The sequence below is a fragment of the Aphelocoma coerulescens genome, chromosome 13 (assembly GCF_041296385.1).
Source record: "Aphelocoma coerulescens isolate FSJ_1873_10779 chromosome 13, UR_Acoe_1.0, whole genome shotgun sequence".
In the NCBI taxonomy this organism is placed as follows: domain Eukaryota; kingdom Metazoa; phylum Chordata; class Aves; order Passeriformes; family Corvidae; genus Aphelocoma; species Aphelocoma coerulescens.
Window position 1 is genome coordinate 7,571,334 of NC_091027.1, and position 27,267 is coordinate 7,598,600.

The 27,267-nt window shown below is 42.5% G+C and overlaps 1 protein-coding gene across 1 annotated transcript in view; it reads left to right on the top strand.

Annotated features, from left to right (window-relative positions):
* The window catches only part of ADAMTS2 (ADAM metallopeptidase with thrombospondin type 1 motif 2), a 178,181-nt gene extending 151,196 nt beyond the window's left edge, over positions 1-26,985 (top strand). Inside the window, exons 11-22 of the mRNA XM_069028479.1 lie at positions 2,709-2,854; positions 4,267-4,442; positions 8,308-8,441; positions 9,249-9,372; positions 10,006-10,086; positions 11,580-11,743; positions 12,889-13,048; positions 13,704-13,836; positions 16,086-16,293; positions 16,653-16,782; positions 17,775-17,864; positions 22,181-26,985. Of these exons, the coding sequence (XP_068884580.1) occupies positions 2,709-2,854; positions 4,267-4,442; positions 8,308-8,441; positions 9,249-9,372; positions 10,006-10,086; positions 11,580-11,743; positions 12,889-13,048; positions 13,704-13,836; positions 16,086-16,293; positions 16,653-16,782; positions 17,775-17,864; positions 22,181-22,641 (2,007 nt within the window). The 3' untranslated portion in view covers positions 22,642-26,985. The remainder of the gene's footprint in view (positions 1-2,708; positions 2,855-4,266; positions 4,443-8,307; positions 8,442-9,248; positions 9,373-10,005; positions 10,087-11,579; positions 11,744-12,888; positions 13,049-13,703; positions 13,837-16,085; positions 16,294-16,652; positions 16,783-17,774; positions 17,865-22,180) is intronic.
* The last annotated feature ends 282 nt before the right edge of the window (positions 26,986-27,267 follow it).

Below are 27,267 nucleotides of genomic sequence, written 5' to 3' on the forward strand. Positions count from 1 at the left end.
CAGTGGAATGTTTTACTGCAAGAAATTTAAGCTCCCTATCCTGGAAATTGCACTTGTTTTGGACTGTCCTGTTTGCCAGAAAAATAGGCGAGACTGCAAGAAGTCATCTTGTCTTCAACTAAGAAAACAATTTGCATTTACCCATTTTTTTCTCATTATAAAAAGAAATTGCTTTAAAATGCTTCATTCTTTAAGTGAAACCCCTTGTTTATGAAGGGAATAGTGCTTGAAATTGGCTCTTTCCCACCTCATTATGTAGTTAATGTAGTAGCAATAGGAAGGGTTGGCTTTAACTTCCCGTATTACACTGGAGATTGTTCTCTCTCTGGTTTTACCTTCTCATGCATTTTTTGCACGGGTCTGCACAGAGTAAGATTCATTAGTGAATCATTTTGCTTTCTGTAGGCTCCTTTCTTTTAATTCCACAAAAAAGGCAGAGCTGTGGATGACTCATTTTACATAAATGCTTATCTCCTAATAGCTCTACCTCAGCTTCCCAACAATCAGCATCTGACCAACTTCTCCACTAAAAATCAGTGCTGCTCTTCCCTTTACACAGCAATGTTTGCCTTCCAGTTCAGGAACCAGTCCTAATGTCAGAGAGGGGGTTTATTACAGGATGTTGCAAACCTACATCCCACTGTTCCTGACTAAAACAGGGAAGAGGTTGGGAAGCACAGTGTCATCACGTCTCTCCCTCTCCTCCATGAGTCCAAGCACTGGATTCTGGATCATCACATAATAAACATAGGCTAAATGGCTCCTGAAATGGATTTGGTGACTGCTGTCACCTTACACCTGAGAGATGCAGCATCCTGATAAAAGGATGTGTGAGCAAGCACAGATCAGGAGCTGTCACTTCACATCTGCTTCCAAGCCCAGCTGAAATATCTATTGACAAGCTGAAGCATTGCCAGCTTCCCCTGCCTCTCTGGTTCCCTGGCTGTGCAGGGCCCCACGACTCAAACAGTTTGTTCAAACAAACCCCTCTAAAGCCATAAGTAAACAGTCCCTGATGGGTACAGCCCTTAGCTTCTAAACCAAAAAAAGCAAAGGACATATTAGCATTTTGCATTTCTTTCATGCTTTGCTGAATTATCTCTTGTTCAGTCAAACATCTAAGAAAAATGTGCCCATTACAGCTCTGGAGCAGGATTGGTATAATTGGCTTTGTGGTAACTCATCTATTTCATAGGTTTTGACTTCGAATATCTGAAGTCATGGGAAAGAAAAAAATAGTTGAAACCTTATTTCTACTCTCTTCTACTCCTTGTCCAATCAAATCAGCCCCAAAATAAATTGCATGAATAAAGAGCCAGTCACTGAGCAGATTAGTGAATCAGTAAGCTGTGCCTCGTCACCATTTTACTAATGATTCTCTCTTTAAATTCAGCATTATTAATGATTATCCATCACTTTTAAATTTGCCTTCCAGATCACTAATCGCTCTATGCTCAGGAACGCTCTCCTGTTATATATCTTCTGATTTTGTTTTTGCTGGCAGCATGCATTTAGCCATATGCTTGTCTTGTGCAGCCTGCCAAATTCCTGCATTCCAGGGCTTGTTAAGCTGTGTAAAATGTTGTTGTTGACTTGAATGTTAAGGAAAGTAAGTGACTGATTTCACTTGTTGTTGCAGCCATCTGTGCTCCTTAGCCAGAGCTCTCATCCCGGCAGTAACCGTTAACACAGACAAACTATGACAGTCTCATGCAAAGTCGTTTGTTTGCTGGAATATATTTTCCAGCACCCACACTTCATCAGTAGACTTTTATGAAAGCAGAAATAGTACTAAAAGGGGCCAGAATCTTGTGATCCTTGAGAAGAATTCTTTCTGACTTCAGCTGAGAAAAAATTCCTTGATTAGGGACTGGAGAAACTGGTGGAAAGGCACTGACAGGTTTCTTTAACAGGAGATGACAGTAGAGATGATCAGTACTGGAGCTATGAAGGCTCTTAAAGAAATAAAATAAATACCTTAGTGGTTTGGGAAATGTGGCAAATTCTATGCTTCAACTGCTGCAGACTAACTGTATTAAAAAAACAGGTAAAATAAAGGAGAAAATGGGGTAGGGCATGATGAACTGTGCTGCTTAGGACTGTCCAGGGCTGTCCCTAAGGAATGCCTCCTGCTATTTTGGTCAGATTTACTATGAGATCTCCAGGGCGACACTGCAAAAGTTTTTATTTAATAGCATTAATGTCTGCAGTGTGAGCTGGCTTTGATTTTGTGACACTTTGCTGATCACATTTATTGTAGGAACATGTGTGTGGATTTGGGAGTGGCTGGGCTGTGGGAGAGGAGGGTGCTGTGGCCAGAGCTCCTGACAGGGCTGCCTGAAGAGGCTGCAGGCAGTAGTGGAGCCAGGATGTTAGTGTTAGCCTCCAAGATATGGGATTCTGCCATTTCCCTTAAATGATATCCCCTCTGCAGACAGGTGGTGAGGAAATACAATACTGAGAACAGTTTAACAAACTTGGTAGCCTTAAAACCTGCACGCACACATGCATACTGACATGTAAATTCATAAAATCTGAGTGAGTTTGGGATCATGGGCACAATCTGACAGCAAGTCCCTCTACTTTCTGCTGGAGAGGTGAAAAAAAATCCAGAACTTGTGCCTGAAATTCCAATGTGTGGTATAACAACTTCTCATCTGATACAAGTTAATCATCTAATCATTCTGACATCCGATTTTCTCTTTCAGCATTGCTTTAAAGGTCACTGCATCTGGCTCACACCAGATGTCCTGAAGCAGGATGGACACTGGGGGGCATGGAGTAAGTTTGGCTCTTGTTCCCGCACGTGTGGCACCGGGGTGAAGTACAGGACACGGCAGTGTGACAACCCACAGTAAGTGACACCCCAAGTGTCCCACTGATGTGCAGAGGCTGCACGGGGAGGATCCTCAGTGCATGCCCAGTGCAGCAGTGCAGTAAAGGATGTTGAGTGGTGCTTGTTAAATCTGACCTATAGCATAAGTTGTCAGAAATTCTACTTTGGCCCTTAGCAAGTCATGAATCATCTTTATTTCTCAGTTTATCCATCCATTAAACTGGTTATGCAGCTAGAAGGATCTTGAAAGTGTTAATACAGTGCTGTGTAAAGCATAAGTAAAAGTTTAGGGTACTATATATATCTTTTTTAAATGTGAGTATGAAATGATAGCAGTGATTTACTGGATTTTTTTTAAAAAACCTTTTAAAAAGTTTTCTTTAATCCACCTTTTAGGATATTTCAACAAGGTCTTAAAATATTTTCAAACTGTTTTCATTCCAAGTTGGAACAAAGCTCCTGAGATCAGAACCTTATCCAAAGTTAATTTTAGGAATTTTGAATTGTCTTTCTTTAATAACTTACATATGGGTCATCCAGATAATGTAGAATGATTCCATTCCAGTAAGAGTGGAAGTAAAGTATAGTTAATAAAGATTGGTATATACAAATGATATGAAATGTGCAATTATTGCTATCTCAATGTGCTATCATAAAATGTCAAGATCCTAACAGCAAGAACTAAAACAATGGTCAAAATTTTATGATTTTAACAGCGAGAATATTTTTAACGTGGAATTTCTTGTTTTGTTGATAAAGCAATTGAACTTGACTAGTGTCAAAAATCATGTTATCATTGATTTTTTTTTCTTTAATTGAGTTTTATGAAGCAGCATTTTCTGATGGAAATTGTTCTGTTAAGAAAAAATTTGCCAGTTCTCTTTTCAGCTTTTATTACTTTGGCAACAGGGAATTGACCTTTCTAATTGTGGGCACAGTTTTAGTTGTAGAATCTATTTACAAGTAGGAAAAGCCTAATGTACTATTGAAAACATTTTCTGTTTCCTGGAAGAGGCTGCAAACCCAGCTACAGGTTCTGAGCTCTGTATTGCCAGATCTGCCAGGGATCTGGTGCACATCTGCCTGGGGCACAGCACTGAGCTGGGCTGTTCTGCCTTTGCTGCTGCATTAGGGGTGAATGTGAATGAGTTCTGCTGTGCTTTCCTTTCCTGGCTATACCAAGAAAATGGCTTTCCTTGCCTTTGTCAAGTGGTTTGAACCTCTACTTGCAGAAGTTGCTTTTTAAAAGCTAAGTAGTGACAGTGGGTTTTGAAAGGGAATATGCATTCTACATATCAGAAACACAGCCCTGGCTTCATCAAGTGCCTACTGGCATGACTGGGAAACAAATTTCTCCTCAGAAGATTTGATAGACAGTTGATTAATGAAATAATGGCAAAACTAATCACGGGTTTCTCTCCCTGTCACAGTCCTGCCAATGGAGGCCGCACATGTGTGGGGCCAAGCTACGAGTTCCAGCTGTGCAACACCCAGGACTGTCCCAAGGACTTTGAGGATTTCAGAGAGGAGCAGTGCCGGCAGTGGGACCCTTACTTTGAGTACCAGAACACCAAACACCACTGGCTCCCTTATGAACATATCGATGGTGAGCAGCCCCTTTCCTGTGAAAACTAAAATCAGTTGCAAATATGAGTAAAAATTATATAGGGAGGGGTAAAACTTCCTCCTGGGAAATCATGCCTCCTAAACCTGTTAGGAGTTGTTTGGAGGGACCAGTGAGTATCAGTGTATGAGTGATCCAATCCATGCAATGTACTTGGATTTTCAAAATCCTTGGATACTGTTCCCCAGTGACAGCAGTTAAATGGATTTACCATGAGATAAAAGGAAATGGTTTTGCACAGGAGCACAGCCCACTCTGAGAGCTGCAGAAGGACCTTGTGACACTAAGTGGCACAAGAAGGCAAAGGAAGTTTGGTGTTAATGAATGCCAGTAATGGCTATGGGGGTAAAAACTGGTGTGTATGTGTGTATGGATCTGTACAATGGTGGGCTCTGAAGAGAAAGGCTGGGAGTTGGGAATAGCTTTAGGAAAAGATCAGTTCAGTGGCTGTGAAGGGAGAGATGGAGAACACTGCTCTGCCTCCATGTACCTGCACGTTGTGTCTGCCCTTTAAATACTCACCCAATGCAGCTCAGGTTGTGCCCATCTCACTGCTGCCCATGCTGCTAAAAAGCCCACAGCTGAACTCAGAAAGACCAGAATAAAGCAAACATAAACAATGACTTCTGGATGAGGAGAGTTTGGATAAACCAGGACTTTTCATCCTGGAAAAGCAAGGATGTAGATTAAAAAGATAGAGTTACAAAGTTGTGAGTGGCCCAAAGAGACTGAACATGGAATGATTATTGAGTTTCTCATAACGCAAGCCTGGGAACATCAAATAAAATTATCAGGTTTTAGATTTAAAACAAGTAAGAGGAAAGACTTAGTACAAAGCATCTAATGATCTTGAAATTCCCTGCCACAGGAAGTTGCAGATGCCAGAAAGTTTTAGAACTTACCTTGAAAAATTCTTGACAGTTCTACAATCCATTAAGAGCTATTAAACACCAAATTCCAGCCATGATTTTGGAAGTCCCCAAGCTGCAGAGTAGGGGGAACTTGGAGAATATTCTGAGAAAGTTTCAAGTTTGTTCCTGTGTCTTCCTGCAAATGCTGCTGTCACTGTTGGAGGCAGCTGTTGGGTTGGATGGGTGCTGGCTCTCAACCAGCAAGGTCAGGCTGATTTTGTGGCCTCTTGACAGAGATCACCTCCTAGAACAAAAATGTTCCTGTTCTTGTTAATGTCTCGGCTCAACTGTCAATGCAAGTGCAGCTGGTTGATTGGGGCCATGTCTGCTCTTGCCAGAAAACACACTGAGATGTTTCACCAAACAAAAAGGCAGAGGGCAATGAGTCTCAACATGTTGAATGAGCAGTATGGGCTGTTTGCCGGTTTTGAACCCTGTCACTTCACTTGAATGACAAAATCTTGAGGGCAGGGTTGGCCTGGCAAGGGACAGGTTCTGGGCACTCACCCCATCCTCAGTCCAGAGTCATCACTGGGAGGGGAAGGGTCACTTTGGGTGAATCATTTTGCATTCCAGTGAGAGGATATTCTGCCAGAAATTAATAGCAAATTCTTTATAATTAATTTGCCTTTCTTCCCAAAGAGTTCTCAGAGTTCCCTCATTCTTTTCATGCCATCTTGGTCAGTCTGGGATTTTCAAAGGCACAGACGCAGCCTCACAGCTTAATTTCATGAAATAGCATTGCTGGCACAGGGTGAGGGGATGAAGGCTGTGGCCTGCAGGACCTTTGCTTACGCTTTAGCCTTTGGAGCAGTCTGCTGCAGAGACCACTGGAACAAATCAGGTTTTTTTCTATTAAATTCAATGGCTTCTGGGTCAGAAACCAGCTCATTGATGTCTGAGCACTGATCCCTGCACTGCTGGTTTCCCATGTAACTATGGTTTAACTGCAGACTCCTTGAGAGTTACATTTACCTGTGCAGGGTTATTAGAGGGAACAGCTTTTGTGTGAAAACAAGGCCAGAGACAAGCTTGTGCTTGAACTAATCTATTTAAAACTCCTTTTTGTAAGGATAAGGCATATCAGTGACATACTTGTGAAGATAATGCAGTTGTGGCTCAGAAGTGACATAAATCCATACACTTCACAGGCAGCTCAGCTGGATGTGTCTGACACATTGTGCAGGGGATAGGAACAGAAAGGAGTGCCTCGTGCTGTGGGCAGAGAAAAGCCACTGAGCCACACCCCAGTGTGTCCTTGAGAATCCCGATGCCCTGTTGTGCCATGGCCTGTCTCCTGTTCCAGGCCCTCTGAGCCACCATGTCCTCATCCCTGCTGTGCTCACAGACTCCTGCATTGTGCATCTGCCAGGGCAGTAGGGTGTGACTTTGGCTATGAGCTCCCAGCCTCAGTTAAACGAGAAGGACTCACAGCGAGCAGGGAGTGGACAGGCACACCGTCACATCCATGCTCCTGCACCTCTACTGTGCCCAGCACCAGTGAATAGGAAGAAAATAATTCTTTGCAATAACAGGGTCTGATTTAGCAGCACTTGCACGTTTACTGTTCCCATGGAGCAGTGGGAACAGAACCACCTCTAAAGTAAAGCCCTTGTACAGAGTTGTTGGAACCCAGTCAGACCTGCTGATATTTTCATTTAATCACATGCAGTGAATGCGTGGTATGTGTGGGGTGGGGGGGGGTGCATACCCAGGGGTGGTGTGTAGACATCTATCTTGTGCATAGTTTAATGTTTCTAATATATGCAAATACAGTATGTCTGTCGTTATCATGATCTTAATAGTCTCCTATTAAGAATTTGCACTGAAAAAAGTACCTGTTTTAATAGATTAGACCCTGGATTTTTAGTGTGACTTCCCTGCATCATTTGGGAGCGGTAACAAAGGTCTCTGATGTACCAATACCCAGTGGCCTTGAGGACATCAAGAGCAATAACAAGGACTTTATAAAAAGAGGGCAGAGGCCATGGAACTGTACAGGGGAAGAACGCAAAGGGCCTGTGAAGATTTATTTCAGCTGAACTGCTATAATGGAAAGGTCATTATTGTTTTAAATGATGGGAAAAGCTTTCCAACTTTTAATCATGTTAAAATAGCAGAATCTCTACTTGTTTCATCTAGCAGAAAGGCCATCTGCTCTTCAGTGCCAAGGAAAGCACAGTGAATCCTATTATGGGGCTGAGGACAGCAAGAGACATGGATAAAATGAAATACACTACTGGAATACAACTTTATTCAGCCAGTGACTAGTCATTTTCAGCTTTATTTTTTGTTCTTAGCTCTTTGGAACAGATTAGAGAAAATACCACTTGTCTGGCTGTTTGTGCATGTGTTAGCAGTAAAAAAATGTTTTTTTTGTCTGAATCTTTTTGACATCTCATCTTGTTTAATGGTTTAAATTATCTTAAATAAAATTACAACCATGAGGGAAAATTAACTTTGTGGTTAGGATGAAATGCTCTGGCCCAGATGTCTCTGAAGAAATTTTGGATGCCAGGTTCACTCAGTGTCAAACAGCTGCTTTTAATGGGAAAGTTACTTGGGCTTTTTTTCATTTAAGTGCAGTGCCGGAGAAACCAGCATGTCTCACAGGTAGTTGTGCAACTGAGGAAAGGTCTACCAGATTGCAGCATCTGCAGAGGATTAAATAGATCCCCCATCAAAGTCAATGATCTGTTATTTTTAAGTCTGTCTCCTAATGGTGACACATGGATGCTTTATGATGCAGCAGTTTCCAAGAGATCACAGGATTTTTCAAAGGGGATAAGCATCAATGATTTATGGGAACCACGTTGGGCTCTGTGATGTGTGCAAGGAAGAAGGGAGAACCAACACTACTGAAAGTGCTGCTCATGAGGTCAGCAACTGAACTGTGAGAGCTGAACACACAAAATTTGGGTCATTTTATTTTTCAGCTAAGGAGAGGTGCCACCTGTACTGCGAATCAAAGGAGACAGGGGATGTGGTGTACATGAAAAGGATGGTACACGACGGGACTCGCTGCTCCTACAAGGATGCTTACAGCATCTGTGTGAGGGGGGACTGCCTGGTGAGTGTTTGGGGGCTTTTCCAGAGCTCAGTATTGTGAAAACAATTAAAATTGTACCCTGAGTGTTTCTCTCCAAGAATGACTAAGTACAATAACACTTTGGGCAGTAAGGAGATTTCATTAGGATTATTGTCACAATATTATGTGTGATATTCACAGTTGCCATGCATGTGACTCGGTTCCAAAAGCACCTACCTACACAGGAAATATTTCATGCAGTATTTTAAGATGATCTATTACAATTAGCTTTCAAGGAAAGCTCTTCCTGCTGAGGTTTAGTGGGGGTGGAATGTACAATGAAACAGGAACGCACAGCAGCTTTCAAGGAAAGTGGTGTTAGGATATGGCTGATGTGCATTCTCTCTGTATTTGATCATGCTATTTTTAAAAAATCAATGACAGTTCCTCTAAGTCGGGATCTGCTGCAGGTCATCTTTCAAAGGAATTAGTCTCAGACTAGCAAAGCACTGGTGGAGGTGCTTATCCCCATACAGATGCCTAGATTCTCCTGGAATTTAAGCATCTGTCTTAAGATAAGCTGAGGCTTAAGAGCTTTTCCTTAACCATTCTGCTTTCCTTCAGTAAGAGAACCACTAAGAAGCATAATATAAAAAGATAATCACCCAATTGACACCTATTATAAGAACTGGAAGTATTAAAATATGTTTAGGTGTTGATCTTCCAGGAGAATACTACAAGGCGTGCTGCTTTTCTGAAGCAGAAGGTGGGATTGATACATGAGGTGCAGGCTCATTTGAATTGAAGGGTGGATAAATACAAAGGACTGTTTCTCTCTTTTGTGCACAGAAAGTTGGGTGTGACAGGGTCATAGGTTCCACAAAGCAGGAAGATAAGTGTGGTGTCTGTGGAGGAGATAACTCCCACTGCAAAGTGGTGAAAAGAACATTTTCAAGAGTACCAAAAAAGCAAGGTCAGTACATTCAGTGTGGCTTGTCCTGGGGAATTCCGGGTATTTCTTCTTGATCTCTTATGTTTCATGGAAAATACCATTACTAAGTACATCATGTGCAGCATCTTTAATTCTAATAAACAATCTGGACTTACTTCCAGATGTGTTTATAATTTGAAAATAAGACTTCTGTCCAGTGATCAGTTAAAGCTGTTGCTACCAGGGCCTGTGCATGCATAGAAGAAGACTTCCCTGCTCCTTGTTGCAGAGCTGTGGATGTACTTGTGCTGCTGATATCACCCAGCTGCTTTGTCCAAGTCACTGCAGAGCTGCAATAATATGTCATCATCAGGCACTGTCAGGCAGGAGATTGTGTGGCCTCTGTGGGTGCATTTGGCGCTCAAAGGCCATTTCAGTCTGAAGCAAAGTCTGTTGATGATACTTCAGGCACCCTTCTTCTGACCCAAAGCCCTTTGTCCCTGTTACATTCCATCACCTGGCACAAAAATGGGGATGGGAATAATGCTGGGTTCAGTTCATCTTGTTTAATACACCCTGCTTTCAGAAAATAAGATTTATTTAAAAACCTAAGACAAACCCTCCCTGTTTGTGGCGTATTAATCCATAACCATATTTTCGAATACTACAATATAGGGTACGTTAAGATGTTTGAAATTCCTGCTGGTGCGAGACATTTACTTATACAGGAAACAGATGCCACTGCTCATAATCTCGGTAAGTAACAAGGAGGAAAATTTTCAGTCACAATAATTTTTTCTGGTGTTTATTTTTGTCTCTGGAGGCTGACAATGTGTTTATACATTTGTTTACCCATTACCCTCCCACACCACGTGCTTTCTCTAAGTATGTTAAATTAGGAAACTTGTTTGGCAATTCGATTTCCCTGTGCTATATCCCAGAGTGTCCCAGCCAGATCTCTGTGTTGGTATGTGCATGTGTGAAAGCTGCTGGAAGAGGCACTGAGTTACTTTATGGGGTGCCATGTTATCGTCTTTGGGAGCTGGAACTAGACAGTCTTCAAGGTCTCTTCCAACCCAAACCATTCTATGGTCTTTGTGGGCATCTTTCTTGCTTCCCACCCTCAGTCATTTCCCACCTATATCCAGATCTGTTCCAGATTCTGCTCCCCTGCTAACAGTATTGACACGAGGCTGCCAAATCAATCCAGTTTAGGAGGTAATGGAAATCCTCTCCTCCCCGAGCCCTGTAATCAATGGGAAGCAGGGACTAGTGGGCTGCTATTAATTGGAAGTAGATTCACAGCTAATGGTCTGCTGATTGTAGAGTGAGTCATCCCAGCTTCTCCCCAGTGGATGCTTCCCTTGCTGCTCAGGGCATCCAGCCCTGTGGATCTGGGAGCAATTCTCCTTCAGACAGAGTTCTGTCGGGGTGGGGTGAGTGCTGTGCACATGAACAGCTGGCTCGCTGTTGAGGCCACTGCTGAGGGACCAGGATGCTCAGGTAGCTGCCAGAGAGAGAATGGAGTTAAAATCTGGTGTTATATAACAAACAGTCCCTGCTTCTTCTAATGAGGAGGGCAAATTTTCCATCTCAGGTGAAAACCTGTCCTCATACAAAGGTGGCTGAAGTGTCTCCAGGTGAAGGACAGAGCACTGGTGAGAGCTGAAGCAGAGGAACCAGGCTCTGTGTGCAGTGGCAGGTGCCTGCAGAGCAGCAGGAGCTTAACAGGGCTGTGTTGGTGTCAGGACTGGATCTGTGCAGGAGAATTAATACTGTTTCTAGTGTCTCTCTCTCACTGAGGGGACCTGCTGGGGGTTAGCTCAGTAGCCTTTCTCTGATGGAGCAGTAACAGCCCTCTGAGCTGCCTTACAACATATGAAAGAGCTGAATAGCTCTGGGACCCCCACTGGCTCTCAAATTGGCTCGGATTTGGCCAGTGGATTCAGAAGTTGTTATAGGGGAGCAGGCAGCTGGATCCCTGCGGTGCAGCCGCACTGGCCTCATTTCTCTGGCAAGGCAGGCTGTGAAAAAGGAAAAAAAAAGGACAACTGATGTTTCTGTTTCTGGAGCTGAGCAGAAAAGCATTGGCAGTTCAGTGAGACACCTGAAAAAGTCTTTCCAAACCTGTGAGGAAACAGGGAAAATGCACACTGGCCTTTTCAGCTTCTTCCACTGGGACATGAGCAGAACAAAACTGGAGGTGAGAAGCGAACCTCTCATATTAACTTTTCTTATGTTGTTCCCAGCTATTAAAAATCGTGAAACAGGGAGATTCATTCTAAGTGAAGACAACTATGTGCCAGACTCTAAAGTCTTTATTGACATGGGTGTGGAGTGGGAATATCGGAATGATGATGATAGAGAAACAGTGCAGACCATGGGGCCACTGCGTAATGGAATAGTTATTTTGGTAAGTCAAATGGAAACCACCTTCCACGGAGCCATAACGGGCTAGCATATAATTCAGATTCCTCATGTGAGTTACAAGAAGACATCTGCTTCAATTATAAGACAATAGAAGATGTATTTTAATTCCTTTCTCCTAATTCATTGCTCTGTATGAGACCTATTATAATTCAGGTTTATGTGTTGAGCAACCAGCTGTCCTGATTATTTCCTGTGGATGGCCTAGCAATCAGCCACTGAGTAAAGACTCTGTACTTAATCTATCTGACCTGTGAGCACTAGCCAAAAAAAGGTCAGAGTGTTTCGTATCAGCTGGATCTAATAGCTCCTTCTCCCATCCATGTTTTGAAAATGTATCCTGCAAAGGCAGATGCAGGGTTCTTGTGCTTCCTGGCTCCCTTTTTCAGGGCAAAGCCAGTTCCATAGTTCCCAAAACCAGCCAAATATATTCTTTTTTCATTGCAAACTAAGAAGCAATAGACTGCAATTAGCAGGGGTGAGTTGATTTAAAATCCCTCTGAAAACAACTGTAATGTGTTAGTCTACACCAGCTGAACTTCAAAGAAAGAATAAATATTATGTTTCTGGAGGACCAATATTTTGCACTTTGTTCACATTGAGTTCCATTTTCTTGCATTTGTCTTAATGCAGTGTGATAACAAAACCTCTTTCTAAATAGTTTATATTTCTATCAAGATTAAGTAAAAAACTTTGCAGAATTCCAGGATTATCGTAAGAATATTTGTGTTTTATCAGAAATATAAGCAATTTCTTTTCCACTTTCAGTTACTTCTGCAGTTGAATTTGCTTTGTCTTTTAGTGGAACTATCCATTATCATTTCAGTACAAAATTTCCTTCCTTTGTGATGGGATATGGAAAAAACTTAGTATCATGATGTCAGCCCAATGCTGGCAAGGAAAGTAAGTCTAAATCAACAACAGTCTTTCTTAATATGCAGTTTAGAAACTCTGTGTCATAAGGATATACTTTTTCATCAGGGGAAAAACGCGTTGAGTGCAGCTAAAAGGCTGAGATCCCTGCGGGGATGTTTTTATATGTGAGCCACGATGACTATTTCATGTCATCTCACAGAGTTCCTGATATCAGTCTTTCATATCTTTTTTCCTTACATCTGTTTTTCTTACTAGGTGATTCCTCATGGTGGTTCCAAGATATCTTTGACTTACAAGTACATGATCCATGAAGATTCATTGAATGTAGATAACAATAACGTTTTGGAAGAGGACTCAGTGTCATATGAATGGGCTTTGAAGAAATGGTCCCAGTGTTCAAAACCTTGTGGGGGAGGTAAAAACAAAACCACAGATCATTCAAAATTCATTCATTGCCACAAGACATTAGGGAGACCAGAGTAAGGGAGGAGTTTTATTTAAGTTAAGTAATAGATAAATAAATAGTGAATGGGGTTAAAATGTGACTTAAATGGTTTGGGGGCAGATCTGGGCTGGTTCATTTCTGATTTATGGTTATGAAACTGAAAAATTGCATGAGTGTGCAAGATTTGGATGAGGGTCTCCAAGCTGTGAAGCTGCCAAACCTCAAGGTGCCATGGGGCAGCCCTTTGTAAATCCTCATCCAGTGATGTGGCCTTTGCAGTGTCAGACTCCGGTTTTGGGGCAAGATGTGAACCCTGATGCTGTTCCCCAGGCTGATGGTCAGGTTGCAGCATTGGTTTGTGGCTAGGCAGGTTTACAGAACGTTTTTGAGATGCTGGATCTGGCTGTTATTTTCATTAAAGTCGTGGAAAATAAGGGGGGTGAACAATTAGGGGTGTTAAATTCGTGTGGTAAGTGTTTATTTGGTGCAGCTTACAGCTCCTTTGGTAGCATGTTCACCTGCAGTTCCTACTGCAACCCCTGACAGCGTTTGTGCAGTTCATTTGAAACTCAAGCCCTCTGTGAGGTCTGCCAGTCCTGAGAATAAGAGGAGTGTCTTTCTGCAGGCTACCAGTTCACCAAGTACGGCTGCCGCAGGAAGACGGACCACAAGATGGTTCATCGGAGCTACTGCGAGGTGATCCAGAAGCCCAAACCCATCCGCAGGGTGTGCAACCTCCAGGAGTGCTCCCAGCCCATGTAAGCATCCCTGCACCCCAGGGCTGCTCCCTGGAGGTGCGGGGGCCCCACACCCACCCCACACCCAGTGTTGTCACCTCAAGGGAGAGGGCTTTAACTTCACCTCCATGGTCATTACAGAGACCCAGGACTGTGAGGATGTCATGCTCTATTTTGCTCATAGAAATATTCTTTCTGTGATTGCTGGTTCCTATGACTTATTTAATAAGTTGGATTAGAAAAGAAGTGCTCTCTTGATCCAGACATTTGTGTTCAGGCCATCTTGAGGTATCGGTTTATACCAGCGGATTTTACACGCTGTGGGTTAACCATGTCAGAACAAACGTACAGAGTGCTACAGAAGACAACCAGTATCATCCAGTCTCTCAAATCCAAATCTTCATAAAGTTCACAGCATATTTTCAGACATTTAAACACAGGGAAAATATTTGACCTGCTAGATTTCTCTGGCTGCCCTTGTACAGCACGAAATGCCTGTTGTACCTTCAGTTTTGCTCTACATAGTCAAGTGTTATAAATATTATAATTCACATTTTACAGGTGATTTTTTTGACTGGCAGGAGGTTATTCCTGCCACATGTAGGACTAATATATTCTTTGTGCTTCTACTGCAACAAGAAACGAGTATGTTGATCCCAGCTTTTATCCCTGGGGACTAAATACAGGTTCCAGGAATCACAGCAAATAAATAGAACATACTACACAATATTTCCTAACTTCCTTTCAAAAAAAAGATTTTAAAGAGAGAAAAGGCAAGAAACTGTGCCCCATAAACTCAGCATGGGTCAGGGTTGAATGTTTATTTATTGGAAAACTGAAGTAATAACCTAACCGTATCTCAGGCTCTCTGGAAAGGACTGTATCCTCCTTTCAGCTGCAAATATAATTGGGCCCAGGTACCACAAAGACTCAATAGGATACTAAATTGTACTTGGATCCCTGAAGTTTCAGTTTGCTCTGTTTCCATAGAATGCCATCCAAGCATTTTGCTCTTGTACATAGGAGAGGCAATTATATAAGAGATTTTACAAAGCTCTGTGACACCCCCTACACTGATGTGCTGCTTCTTCACTTCTGGGAAAAACTCATCTTTGTCTCAGAAGTCACCTCAGGATTCATGGCTTGACAGCTCTTGCCTTTCTCCACAGCTGTGGAAATTCTGTAGGTTACAAAGAGAAAGTTGGGTGAAATTGTTACTTTCAATTTAAGTGGAGTGTGTAGTGCAGTGCCTTTTGCTATTTCTTCACTATTTCCAAACCCAGGATTTTATGAGTAGTTTAGGACAATTCCTTCAAGCTCAGGGTGTTTCTCCAGACTATGTATATTTTTTGGTTAAGTTTATCCCATGAATGCTGTCTACATGGAACAATATTTCCATCTTGCAAATTTCTGCACTCCGTAAATATTTAGACTGCTGTATATCTTCACTTAATTATAAAACCAAGGCTTCAGTAGTCTAGATACATTTGCTCTAGTCCTGTCTGTCCCTGTTGTTCTTCTCTAAGTTCTTTACAATTTGTAGCTATGATTAATGAGCCAGTTTGGGTGATCAGTGCAGTTTTCAACTACAGCACATTACAAACATTAGGTTTCATTTATCAGTGGCCATACTGATTAAGACACTATGAACTCGAACCTTCTGGTTTTCACTGGAGTGTTGCCTTCCCCCAGACCAAACATTTTTGTTGATGACAACCTTGATCTGCCCCAGCTCAGCACTTCCAGGGTTTTGTCAGTGCTTCAGAGATTGAGTCTGGCCAGGGATATGGCCCATGGAGTGCCCAGATGCAGGCCGGGCTGGAGCTGCATTTCTAGCCCAGATGTTTTGGTTTCACTCATGTGGGAACCAGCTGTGGGGACAGCTGGTTCATGCTACATTATGAGACAAGACACATCTCATTCTCATGCACCCAGACCTGGGAAGCTCAGCAGCACCCTTGGGTGGCTGCTTTTGACATAAAAGCAACCATATTTTTATGTGCAGTCTTGGAAAGGGCAGCTTAAAATCGAAGCAAATACAGCCAAGTAAGAATAATGCTTATCTTGGAGATAATGAGAAAGTAATATTGAAGATCTGGGTCTTGCTAATGATATTTCAGAGGCAGTCAAATAACCTTCACCATGATTTTTTGCTATCTTCTCTTTATTCTGTATTAGAACTAGTATTAGCATCATGTTAAACTTGTGTTTAAGAATTACAGATCAACAGTTTGAATTTTACTCTGCTCACTCTCTTTTCACCAACCCAGATGGGTTACAGGAGAATGGGAGCCTTGCAGCAAATCTTGTGGGAAGACAGGGTATCAGGTACGGTCTGTGCGCTGCATCCAGCCCCTCCACGACAACACAAATCGCTCTGTCCACACCAAGTACTGCAACAACAACCGCCCGGAGGGCAGGAGGCCCTGCAACAGGGAGCTGTGTCCAGCACAGTGGAGAATAGGACCCTGGTCACAGGTCAGTCCCTTTCTGGAGGTCTCAAACAACTAGTTTCTGACTGGATGGAATGAGCATGACAAGTAATGCAACCCCTGACTTTGTGAATAGATGGCTCTGGGAATAGATGACTCGCATGTACAGTTGTTTGTTTAGTGCTCAGACCATAGCTCATTCTTGGAGTATTTCACAATTACTGGCATACCACAAGAAGCAGTGAGTGGCTCTCCCTCTTGCTTAGCTACTGTAGCTACTGCAGTGGCTCAAATAATGCACCATGTCAGCTCAAATCAAGGGCAGCCTTTTAAAATTGAAAAGCTGGTTTCTAATCCGTTGTCTCCAGAGGGTGGCTGGGCTGTAACTGCTGCATGTCCTTTCAGTGCTCTGTCAGCTGTGGCAATGGCACCCAGGATCGCCCGGTCCTGTGCCGGACCAGGGACAACGCCATCGGCCTGTGCAAGGAGAATAAACCAGAGACCGTAAGGATTTGCAGACTACCTCCGTGTCCCAGTAAGGCCTTGTCTTCTATGGCTTCTATTGCATGTTGGAAAAGCATTAATTTATTTATTTGCAATGCCTTCATCGTACTGATACTTGTGTGCTACAGCTGTCTGGGGGGACACTTCTCCATAGTCCTTGTTTTGAGCAGAATTCCAAATGTGGAGCTGCTGTGTGGCCGATGGGCTCCTTGGGCTCTTCTCCTGCTGGGGAGCATTGCTTGGCCCAGGACAGCCTGAGAAGCTGGGGCAGAGCTCAGCACAGTGCTGATGGCTGGATGTGGCCAGCAGCTGTCAGCTGCCCTGGGAGAGGAGCAGTGCCTGAGTCCAACCCTGCACCCCTGAGACCTGTGGGGATTGGCAGGGGTCATCTGGGCTCTGGCTAACGACATCTCCACCAAGAGTTCGAGACTTGTTTTCCATTCTGTCAAACATAAATTATCTGCAGGGGTTATCTAATTCAGTTTTTAAAAGCTATAACTAATTTGTTCCTGCTTAATCCAGGCCAACAAGACCTTTATCCTTGTTAGCTTTTCAGCTGTTTGCAAATGATACTTGTGAGATCATTTCACACATTCCTATTATTAAGTAATTCATATTTTTCTTTTTTCTTGCTATATCTCTCAGGGTAGCTTGTGATTTCTAATTAATTAGAAGCAAGCTGTCAATTATAGTCTCCAATACAAAGATTTTAATGAGTCTGTGAAACTAAGCTAGACTGCATGTCTCTGGGGACATGTGTGACACTGCCATGAGAAGTGCTGCTGCTGAACTGGCCCTTGGGCTGTCTTCAGTGCTGGCTGTGAAGTGCTGGGCACAAGTTGTAACAAACTCCCCGAACGGCACCCTTTGCCCAAAATCACACAGCCTGGTTGTAATCCTTCCCTGGGCTCCTTCACAACTGGAGCCCACTCACTCTCTGAGCTTGTCCCCTTCTGACAGGGCAAGAATTTAATACTGTCTAACATATGTTGTGTTGCATCTTTTTTTTTTCCTCTATTCAAGGAAACGTTTCTGATCCTTCAAAGAAAACCTACATGATACAATGGCTGTCAAGACCTGATCCAGACTACCCGATCCAGAAAATATCTTCAAGTAAAAGACCCATTTATAACTCTGCCTTTGCCCTTAAATGCATGCCACATCGAATGTGGACTTTGCCTTTTGCTCTCTTCTTCTCTCTATGCGGAAAGTTCCCTTGACTTTGCCAAGTTTAAATCTTGGGCTGAATCTGTTTTTTCACACCAGGCACTTGGTGCTCGGTGTCTTTCTTCTCTGGAGCTTGCGTAGCACTGGTGGTGGAGGTCTTGAAGTGTTGGATGTGTGAAGTTGGATCTCCACAGTATGTTGCAGTCCTCTGAAAGGGAGCTGGGATCGGTTTGCTTGTTTGCTTGGTGATGGTGAAAAAAGGCTCTTACTGGTTCCTGATGTTCAGTTTGATAGCAAAACTGAGAACTTATTGTGAATGTGATCACATCACAATAATGACACCTTGTAGTGCTGAAGTTCTCCTTTATCTAAAAACCCGAAATCTCGTAACTCTCTGGTTTCAGTTCGCTGACAGGGTAGTCTGATGAGTGGAAGAATTTTTTCATTCCATTTTCCTTTGTGGTGCTGTTGCTTTCCTCACCCTTGCTGCTCATTTTTTATTCCTGACCCTCACCTTTACGTTTGTGACCCGGGGAGGGCTCACTGGGAAGCAGAAGCTGAGTTTCTGTCGGTCCTTCCCGTGCTGCTCTGATGCCGTCTCTCTCGCCAGACTCCCAGTGGTTGTTTGGTGGGTTTTTTCTCGAGAAAAGCTGCGTTCATTTTTTCCATCGCACAATTTTTGCCAGTTTTGCGTATTTTCACTTTAGAAACAATCCCAAAGCAGAACAGGCGTGGTCCTTGGTGAAGGTGGCGTGGTGGTGTTTTTCTTAGCGTGGCGGAGGCAATATGATGTTTTCATTGACTACGATGTCTCCAGCTGCTCAGCATGGAGCTGTTTATACTCATTACATCTCTGGTCTTTTTTCACCATGTGCATGTCTGACTTGACTGGTACGGTTGTGTGTGTGTGTGCGTGTGTGTGCTCTTAGATGTGTCAACTGGCAAACATAACAGTGTGAACTACTACAGAATTACCTCAATTTTTATTGCTTTTTTTGCTTAGGAGATGAATTTTAGAAAAATGCCTTAACGTTGAAATGTAAATGGCATTAATTTACCAGATCCAGCTTTAAATATGAACAGTACACTGGTACCTTGAGTTAATCTTCATATGGAGTGTTTTTACTTGAATGATAACTATTGGAGGGCAGTAAATTTTATTGGAGGTTAATTTGCACAGTGCATATCCATATCTTCATTGAGACAGGATTGTGGCCTGACTTAATGAAATTTAACTGGCATCCGTGCTTCACCTTCTGTGTTTGTGTTGAGGATTTGGAATTCACAAGTCATAAAGTTCTTTGTGACAGTCAGTACCAATAGTAGAAATGTATCAACTGTAAAACTGCAGTCTTGGAGCAAATTACTACCTTATTGCTTTGATAATATTTTTTGGAGAAGTGGCATTTTTGAATCTTTGGGTCGTCAACAGTGTAGCACTTCAAACTTGTCATTATCATGTGATCACATATTTAAATTTTGCTGTTAGTATTTCCTGAAACATGTTAACAATTTACATGACAAGGTGAAAAAGCAAAGACACGTATCTGGCACTGAATACTGTTATGTAAAATAATCGGTGTTTAACTGTATAAATATATTCATGACTGTTACCTTTAAATAGACAATGTTTAGTGATGTTTCAAGAGATGGGTGGCTATAGAGAATGGTGCAATAAGGTATCTGGGCATTGTGCACTATGTCTATATGCACTTTGGTTTATCAGGGATATTTTATTAGTGTTTTGTATGTATTTAACATAATATTAAAGATGTGCCAATTCAGTTTGCTTTTCAATATTTTTTTATGAGACTAATGTGCACCAAAGTGACTGTGAAACTGATTTATTTTTTTCTTACTGATGTTTTGAATATATACTTCCAGTCTGTCATGCATACTGCAAGTAAAAATAAATAAAAGTTCAGCAAATCTGGATATTTTGGTTTGGATAGAGGATCAAAATTTCATTCTGTCATTGAGAAGTTACAGAGTTTATTTATATAACTTATCTGATGTCACTAATCTTATTACATAATGCAGGTTTATTTCCATGTATTGTTAAGCTTGACATTGCATATTTTTGTTAGGAAAAAGGCATTTTTCTAAAGGTGCTCTTACTGATTCTTATAAAGCCAAAAACAGACCTGCCTTGTTAAAACCACATTTAAATATTATATCTGTTGGCTTTTATTATGGAAGCCATTTGGAGGAACGTGGATAAAGGTCATGCAACACAAGGCACAATGTTCAAAGGGGACTCTCACAGGGTATGGAAAAAAAAAAATATATATATTAAGCTGTATAGGCACATGTAGGCCTTTGTGTGTAGCTGTGCATGCAGGTATGAACAGTTCCAGCTCTTAAAGGCTGGTTTGAAAGGCTCTCCAAAACCAAGGTACTATTCTTAGGTTCCTAAGGAAGGAGTCATTCCTAATCTCCAGCAGCATTTCAGTTTAGCTTTTGAAAAATATGAAAATTAACTGTCAAATTCTAATGTAGGAACTAGAATTTTGTCTTTCTGCAACAAATGCAACAATCAGGGCATAGACACCATGCACGGGAGGTGTTTTCACCTTTCTCAGCCAGCACTAGCATTTTAAAGCAGCAGCACCAGTTAGTTTATTTTAGACTGATATGTTTGCCAATTAAACACTCACTAGGCCCTGTTTTGTTAACTGAGGATGAGTGAAGAGGTGGCACCTACGCTTTCCAAGTCCCCTTGGTATCTCTCAACCTGCTCTGCTTCTCTCCTTTGCTGTGAGGGTGCTGACACAAGCCAGTGCTCGTAGCAGGAGGGTGAAATGTGAGCTCCAGGATCAGGCTGGCAGCACTGTCTGCCATCGGGTGCACTCTAAATAAAGGCGAGTTATTGGAGTTACTCATCCTTTACTGTGGGAGTAGGTGGAAATGTAGTAAGATCAGGGGGAGAGACACAAGTGATTTCATCTCTGTCTCAGCACTCTGGTCACAGAGAAGGGTGTTTTGTTATTGATGATGCCAAGTGCTGGTCAGTCTGCTTTTCTCCTCAGTCCTTTCCTCTCCTCCAAACCCTCTGACTCCTCTCAGCATGGCTGCACGTTGGGATTTTTCCTTCACTGCAGTGCCTGGCTCCATTACTTCATCCTGGAGGCACAGGAGCTGAGGGAAGTCTGTGTAGGACAGAGGACAGGCAGCGTTCTCTCCAAGGAGCCTGCTAGACCCTCGCTGTCCATTTGCCACCAATTCATGCAGTCCTCTGCCTCCCTTGAGCAGAAGGGTTTGGGGAATCTCTGAGTAGGCTTCTGTTTATGTTTCTTAGGCAGGAACATTTTAACCACATCACCTTTAATCCCTCAGCCTACAATTTTCCAGCTGCATTTCAGCAAGATCAGGATCTGCCATAACACCTCTATTACAGTGCCGATTGTTGTAACAGCTATCAGCAGCTTAAAGCTTATCAAATATTATCGAATTCTTTCTCTTTTATTACAGTCATTGACACAAAAATCAGGACTTGTTACTGAGTCTCCCAGTCATTAATGGACTGTCTTGGCTCCATTAATGTGGAGTTTGTTTGTCCCAAAAATATCAGCTCCCTTCTAGGAGGAGGAGAAAACCTCATGGTAAATGCACCACTTTTCTCTCAAACAAGAGACATGCTGAGAAAATGCCACTGTTTTCAGAGTAGAGGTACCTGGCAACAATATCACTCCAATGGGAGATGGATTAATTCTGAGGGTTACATGGTACACATCGAAATAGGACTTGACTTTCCTGAGACAGTCCAGATAACTATATGTTACCCCTGACCATGGTTAGTCACTGTTTGGTTGCAGAAAAGCATTAAAATGAGCAAAGAGGGAAAAAATAGATTCCTTAATATAAACCTTGATGACTTCGTGGGAGTTCAATGTAGTTTTAGGAACAACACAGCACAATCAGTGTGTTATGAAGTTTAAACCACAACAGTAACACAATTCATTGTGGCTTCACGGTCTTCAGGGTAGTGCTTCCAGGATGTGAAGGCAAAAATTCGGGTGTTATGATCTAGAGCTTGGATGGGGCTGGTACAAACAGTTCAGATCAGCTTTTGCAGCTCTTGAAGTGAGTTGATTTTTAGGTTGAATATAAGCCTGCTTCTGCTTATAGAAGGCTCATTTGCCAGTTTCCCATCCCACTTTAAATATCAAACCCTCTGCCCACTGCCAAAGCTTCAGCTGTGTTTCTTTTTCTGATTAATGTGAAGATGCTCTTTATTTATCTGTTCCCTTTTTCTCTTTCAGAAGATCATTGTCAAGGAGACAAGTCAATGTTTTGTCGCATGGAAGTTCTCTCCCGTTACTGCTCCATTCCTGGGTACAATAAGCTGTGTTGCAAGTCCTGCAACACGTACAGCAACGTAACAGAGGACGGCAATGTAACTGATGCTAATGTAAATAAGAATAATGTCATTGAGGAGGAGCTCCTGACAACCCCCAGCCTTCCCATGGGAGTGTCCACCACACAGTCTACCACCAGGCCTCCTCTGGTTTCCAAAACACGTGCACCCCCTTCCAATGCGACTGAGGAGCACCCAGAAATCAATGCAGTGGATGTTCCCTATAAAGTTGATGGGTTGGATAATGAAGTACCACAGCACAACATCATTACACGGAGGAGGCCTTATGAAAGGACAAGGAATCAAAGAATTCAGGAGCTGATTGCTGAGAAAATGAAAAAAGAGACTCTTAGGAAAATAAACTAAAATGGAAATATGGCACAAACAACATTTTTCTCTTATAGAGATGTTACCAACATCATAGTATTGGCCGTCATAGAGACTTAAAATGGGGAAAAATCAAAGTGGTGCTATGGCAGAGATAGCAAATTCTCAAGCCTACTATAAATGGAAATGACAGATTGTTCCATAAGTGCTAATCTGAACACTTTGATGGCTAGGTTAGGTGTACAGGGTACGGCAGAGTATTAGTGCAATATCCCTACAGTGTCCCACTGAATCCAAACAAACCACATTACTTAAGTCAGGCTAGCAGATTTCTCAGTCATGGGCTCTTTAAAGTCTTCTATGCCTGTGTAAAACTGCTTGGGAATAGTAATGGGAGTTACACTTAGTAAGGAGGAAAGCAGTCCCAAGACATAATAAATCCCTTTAACTCTGACAAGCAGGGGGTCAGCAATGCTGTGATGCTTCTGTGCATTGCACAAACCCTGGCACTAACACAGCCTGCTTCGGGAAGGTTCTTAGGACATGCCAGACTCGGTTTGGCTGGCTTTGCCTCTGTGGTCACAGCTCGGCATGTGCTCACGTAGCTTCCTGAACCAGGACTGGGTAAGAAAATACAGAGAAAATGCTGTAGCCGTATATTTATGTGTAAATTAAAAACTGACAAACAGTAGTTTACATACTTCCATAAACAATTTCAAAGGATTCTCCTAAACTTTTGGATACGTGTAAGACATTTAGTAGGGTAGATCTGGCCAGCTTGGACTGACAATATCCTAGTCTTTCTGTTTACAATTATCCATATTTTTTATAGTCTTTAAGTTCCTGTAATGCAACAGCCTCAGTGATCATTATTGGTTGGTGCTTTTTTTTATTGGTCTGAGTTTTTTTCTACCCACATTCTGTCTAACTTAAAGATGACTGGATTCTTCTTGTCTTTTCTTTGGTGCTTTTTTAAGACAAACTTTTTTTTTTCCCCACATAGGATACAGTTATTTTTGAGGAAATAATTTTGTTTTATCTTCCTTTCCTTAGGACAGCTTTATTGGTGCAGAAGTGAACAACTGTTCGCTGTGCCCTTATATGAACATAAACACACACACACACACACACACACACACACACACACACACACACATGTATTCACAGCACCAGGTCTGCTAGAAAACTTTAAGATGTGTAACCTGACAACCCTTTGAGTACCTTTTTCCCTCTCAGGGTCATCGTGGTTTTCATAGGTCATTTTGAATTCCTGGTTGGAGAATAGAAGATGCATTCAGTTTGGCTCTAACACTGCTGAGACAGGGAGCATGGACTGGTTCCTGCCATGGGTGGCATCTGAGCAGGTTTTTTCCTGGCTTGGATTCTTCCATTTGTTTCTTCTTTGCTGGTAAACCTCCTGCAGAGCCCGGGGCTTCCCTGAAATCCTCTCTTTACCACTAGTAGGTCTGGTGGCTCCAAGTTCAGATTTTCCAGTCTGAGAGGAAGATCTCATCCTCCAGTCTGAGCTGGTCCTGGTTTGAGGCGGCACCAGCAATAAGCCTGTATGTAGAGTCACAAAATTACTGGGAATGTGCTGCATTCCCAGCAATGTGTGAGCTCTTCTCTGGCCCAGTTCCTGGCACAGAGCTTCACAGGTATTGCAAGGTGAAGCACATGTGACTCCCTGTGACCCTACCTTCTGCCCTTGACCACCACGACTGAATGAACTGCCCAGACTCCTCTTCCATATGAGTCATTCCTGCTGGAAAGGAGGCAAGAGCCTGCAGGAACCTCAGGCTTTACAGCACCTACGTGTGGGACTGTTTTGGCCTGAATTGTGGCCAGAAGTCTTTGAAGCACAAGACCTGGTCTAAGAAAAATACTTCATGGAGATACTAGCCCAAGCAGAGAAGGAATGTTTTCAGCTGGTGTCATGGCACCAAGTGCCCCTTCTTACACAGGACAGAGGTGATACACTTCGAGCAGCTCCAGTAGTGCAGGGATGAGAGATACACTGAAGACCATGAAGAATGGGAAGCCCAACAGGCCTCCTAAGAGTCCAGAGCAGTAGAAAACATCTCCTGGGCCAAGCAGATGTGGCTGCAGATGTGGAAGCAACAGGCAGCACAAGCAAAAATCTATTCTGGAGAAGTAAAACTCAGGCTCTGCAGTTTGGCAGCACAGCAGGAAGAGTTCCGCCACAGGCTTTCACTCCTGGGACATGGAGTGTTTTCCTGCAGTCAAAGGGTGATTATCCTTTGTGCCCTGTCCCAGCCCTGCTCCATGGCCTGCCGGCCGTCACACAGCCACGGTGAGCGGGCAAGCCCCGGGAGCCTTGTGCCAAGGGATTTGTGGCTGCCTACAGGCAGGACAAGTTTTAATAACAGTGTAGGGTCAGGTCATGTCTGTGCACAACAGCAATGTCGTAATGAGCACTGAAGGGAAAAAAAACCCCCACCATTCTATTTATAAGCAAGGAAGACGTGTCTAAATCAACATCATTCCAGCTGCTGTGCCATGGGAGACACAAGCTGTAGCTAGGCTCCCAGCCTGTAGTCATAGTATTTCTTGCCTTCCACATTTCCTTTACAGAGATGTGGTTAGTATAAAACTCATCTTTTCCCCTTCAAGTTAATATCCTTCTAGCTCTGTGGACAATAAAAATAAACCACAACCCCCAGCTTTTTCATAGACTAGAAGCTCATCCAAGCATATGAAACTTAGGAAAAACCCTTACAAACCCAAAGATAGAAAGGGTTGGAGCTGGATTTACGCAGATGGGGAGGTAAAGGTTTGCTGCCTGGAGGGTGCCAGTCTTACCCACTGGGACTTCTTTGAGACCTTTTGCTCCAGCCTCCTGAGGTAGCTCATCTAATAGATTCTGTTCTGCCTTAGCTTCTGGAATAGGCTTAGTCAACCAGGCAGTGTGAAGAAATACCACAGGAGGCAGTGCCCACAGCTCAAAAAAAGCATTTTTCCACATAAAGTGGAAAAATGCTGCCTCAGGGAGCAGGAACAGCCTCCTGGAAGGCTGGTCTGGTGCTATGGTAGGTCCAGTGTTCATTAAGGACCCAATGCAATGCCTGCTGGCATCTGCATTTTGGAAGGGCTTGTTCCCTTCTCAATCTCACTTTTTGGGAAATTTAATTTGATTTGTTTCTCAGTGGTTTAAATTCTACTGAATATTTCTTTAGCTGTTACTTGGGGAATACTGAACTGCTTGAAGCAGCAGCTTCAGGCTACATTGCTCAAGACATCGAGAGGCTGATGGACCACCTCTTTAAGGAGCAGGAGCCAAGAGCTGCCTTCTCCTCACAGTCCTCCTGTATGAGAAGGGGGTAATTTAGGTCTCTTCAGACCGGGAAAGATGCCTTCTTTTCAAGCTGCCATTTGTTCACAAAACACCAAGAAGGTATTTTTTTTCAGCAGTTCCCCATGAAGGTTGTTCCCCAAGAACAAGGGCATCACTTCTACTGGAAAACACAACGCAGGGCTCTCCTGATAATGAAAAAGCAGTCCCAGACAAAAGGCGGGGGTTTGCTCTCCTGAGCTGATCTCATTTCTGTGTCATGCAGTGGAAGATGTGGTCTTTTTTTGTTTGGTTGGACTTTGACAACTCTTTCATCTTTTCTACGATGCTGTAATTGGGCAAGAGCATCATCGCAGTGTATCTTCTGTAACCAGTTTGCTGTTGCCCAGGTGCTGCATTTTCAGACATAAGAAGCAGAAAGTGATATTTTAATGTAACCTGATCCCCAGAAACTAAAACAGGTTTATAAACAAATATATTCCTGCAGAGACCATCTCAGAGATCTGAGAGATAAAGTAATGTGCTCCCATGAAGCAATGAATTTATGATCTAACCACGCAAGTACATAGTTTTCTCAGTTGTCATTTTTCTGGTTGTCTATCCAAGTCACAGCCTCTCATGAAAAAAAAAATCCCAAACAAATTCTGGTTGCTTTGGCTTCAGTCATCTGCCATTTTTTCCACCAACATTCCTTTAAAAATTTCTGTTATCTATTATGAATGCATCACTTTTTATATTCATATATCCATTCAATATTTAGAGTCTCACAACATCTCCATAGAATGCTTTCAGATATTCTGAGAATTCTAGAAATGGTGCTTTACCAGTACTCAAAGGGTTTTATGTTTTATTTTATTACATAATGCATTTAATATCTTATTTACTCACCTACAGTGCACAGTATTAGCTATGTTCATCTGAATATCTATATGCAACTTCCATTCACTTACATATGCCTTAACAGAAATTGCAATAAATAGCCATTTCTTGTATATTAAAAATGTATATACAAATTAGAATCTTTAATTTTATAATTTATTAAATTCAAATGTCTGTGTTCTTTTGCAAGAAAAGTGTTTGGCTTTTCCCTGTGCTTTTTTCATTGAGTTGATGTTACGCAGAGATGCTGGAGGATGAAGAATCAGCATCTTCAGATTCAAAACCAATTCAATTTCTACAACTGAATGAAGTGGGATTGGGATACACTTGCTGCTAAAGTCCTACATCCTTGTTACAACATCCATCATCCTAGGCTAAATATCATAAAGTCATTGGACCAAAACCTCTGCTGATAACTGCACAGAAATTAATCAAACTCACTTAAACCTGCTTGAGGCCCAAATCCATCCTGGTCC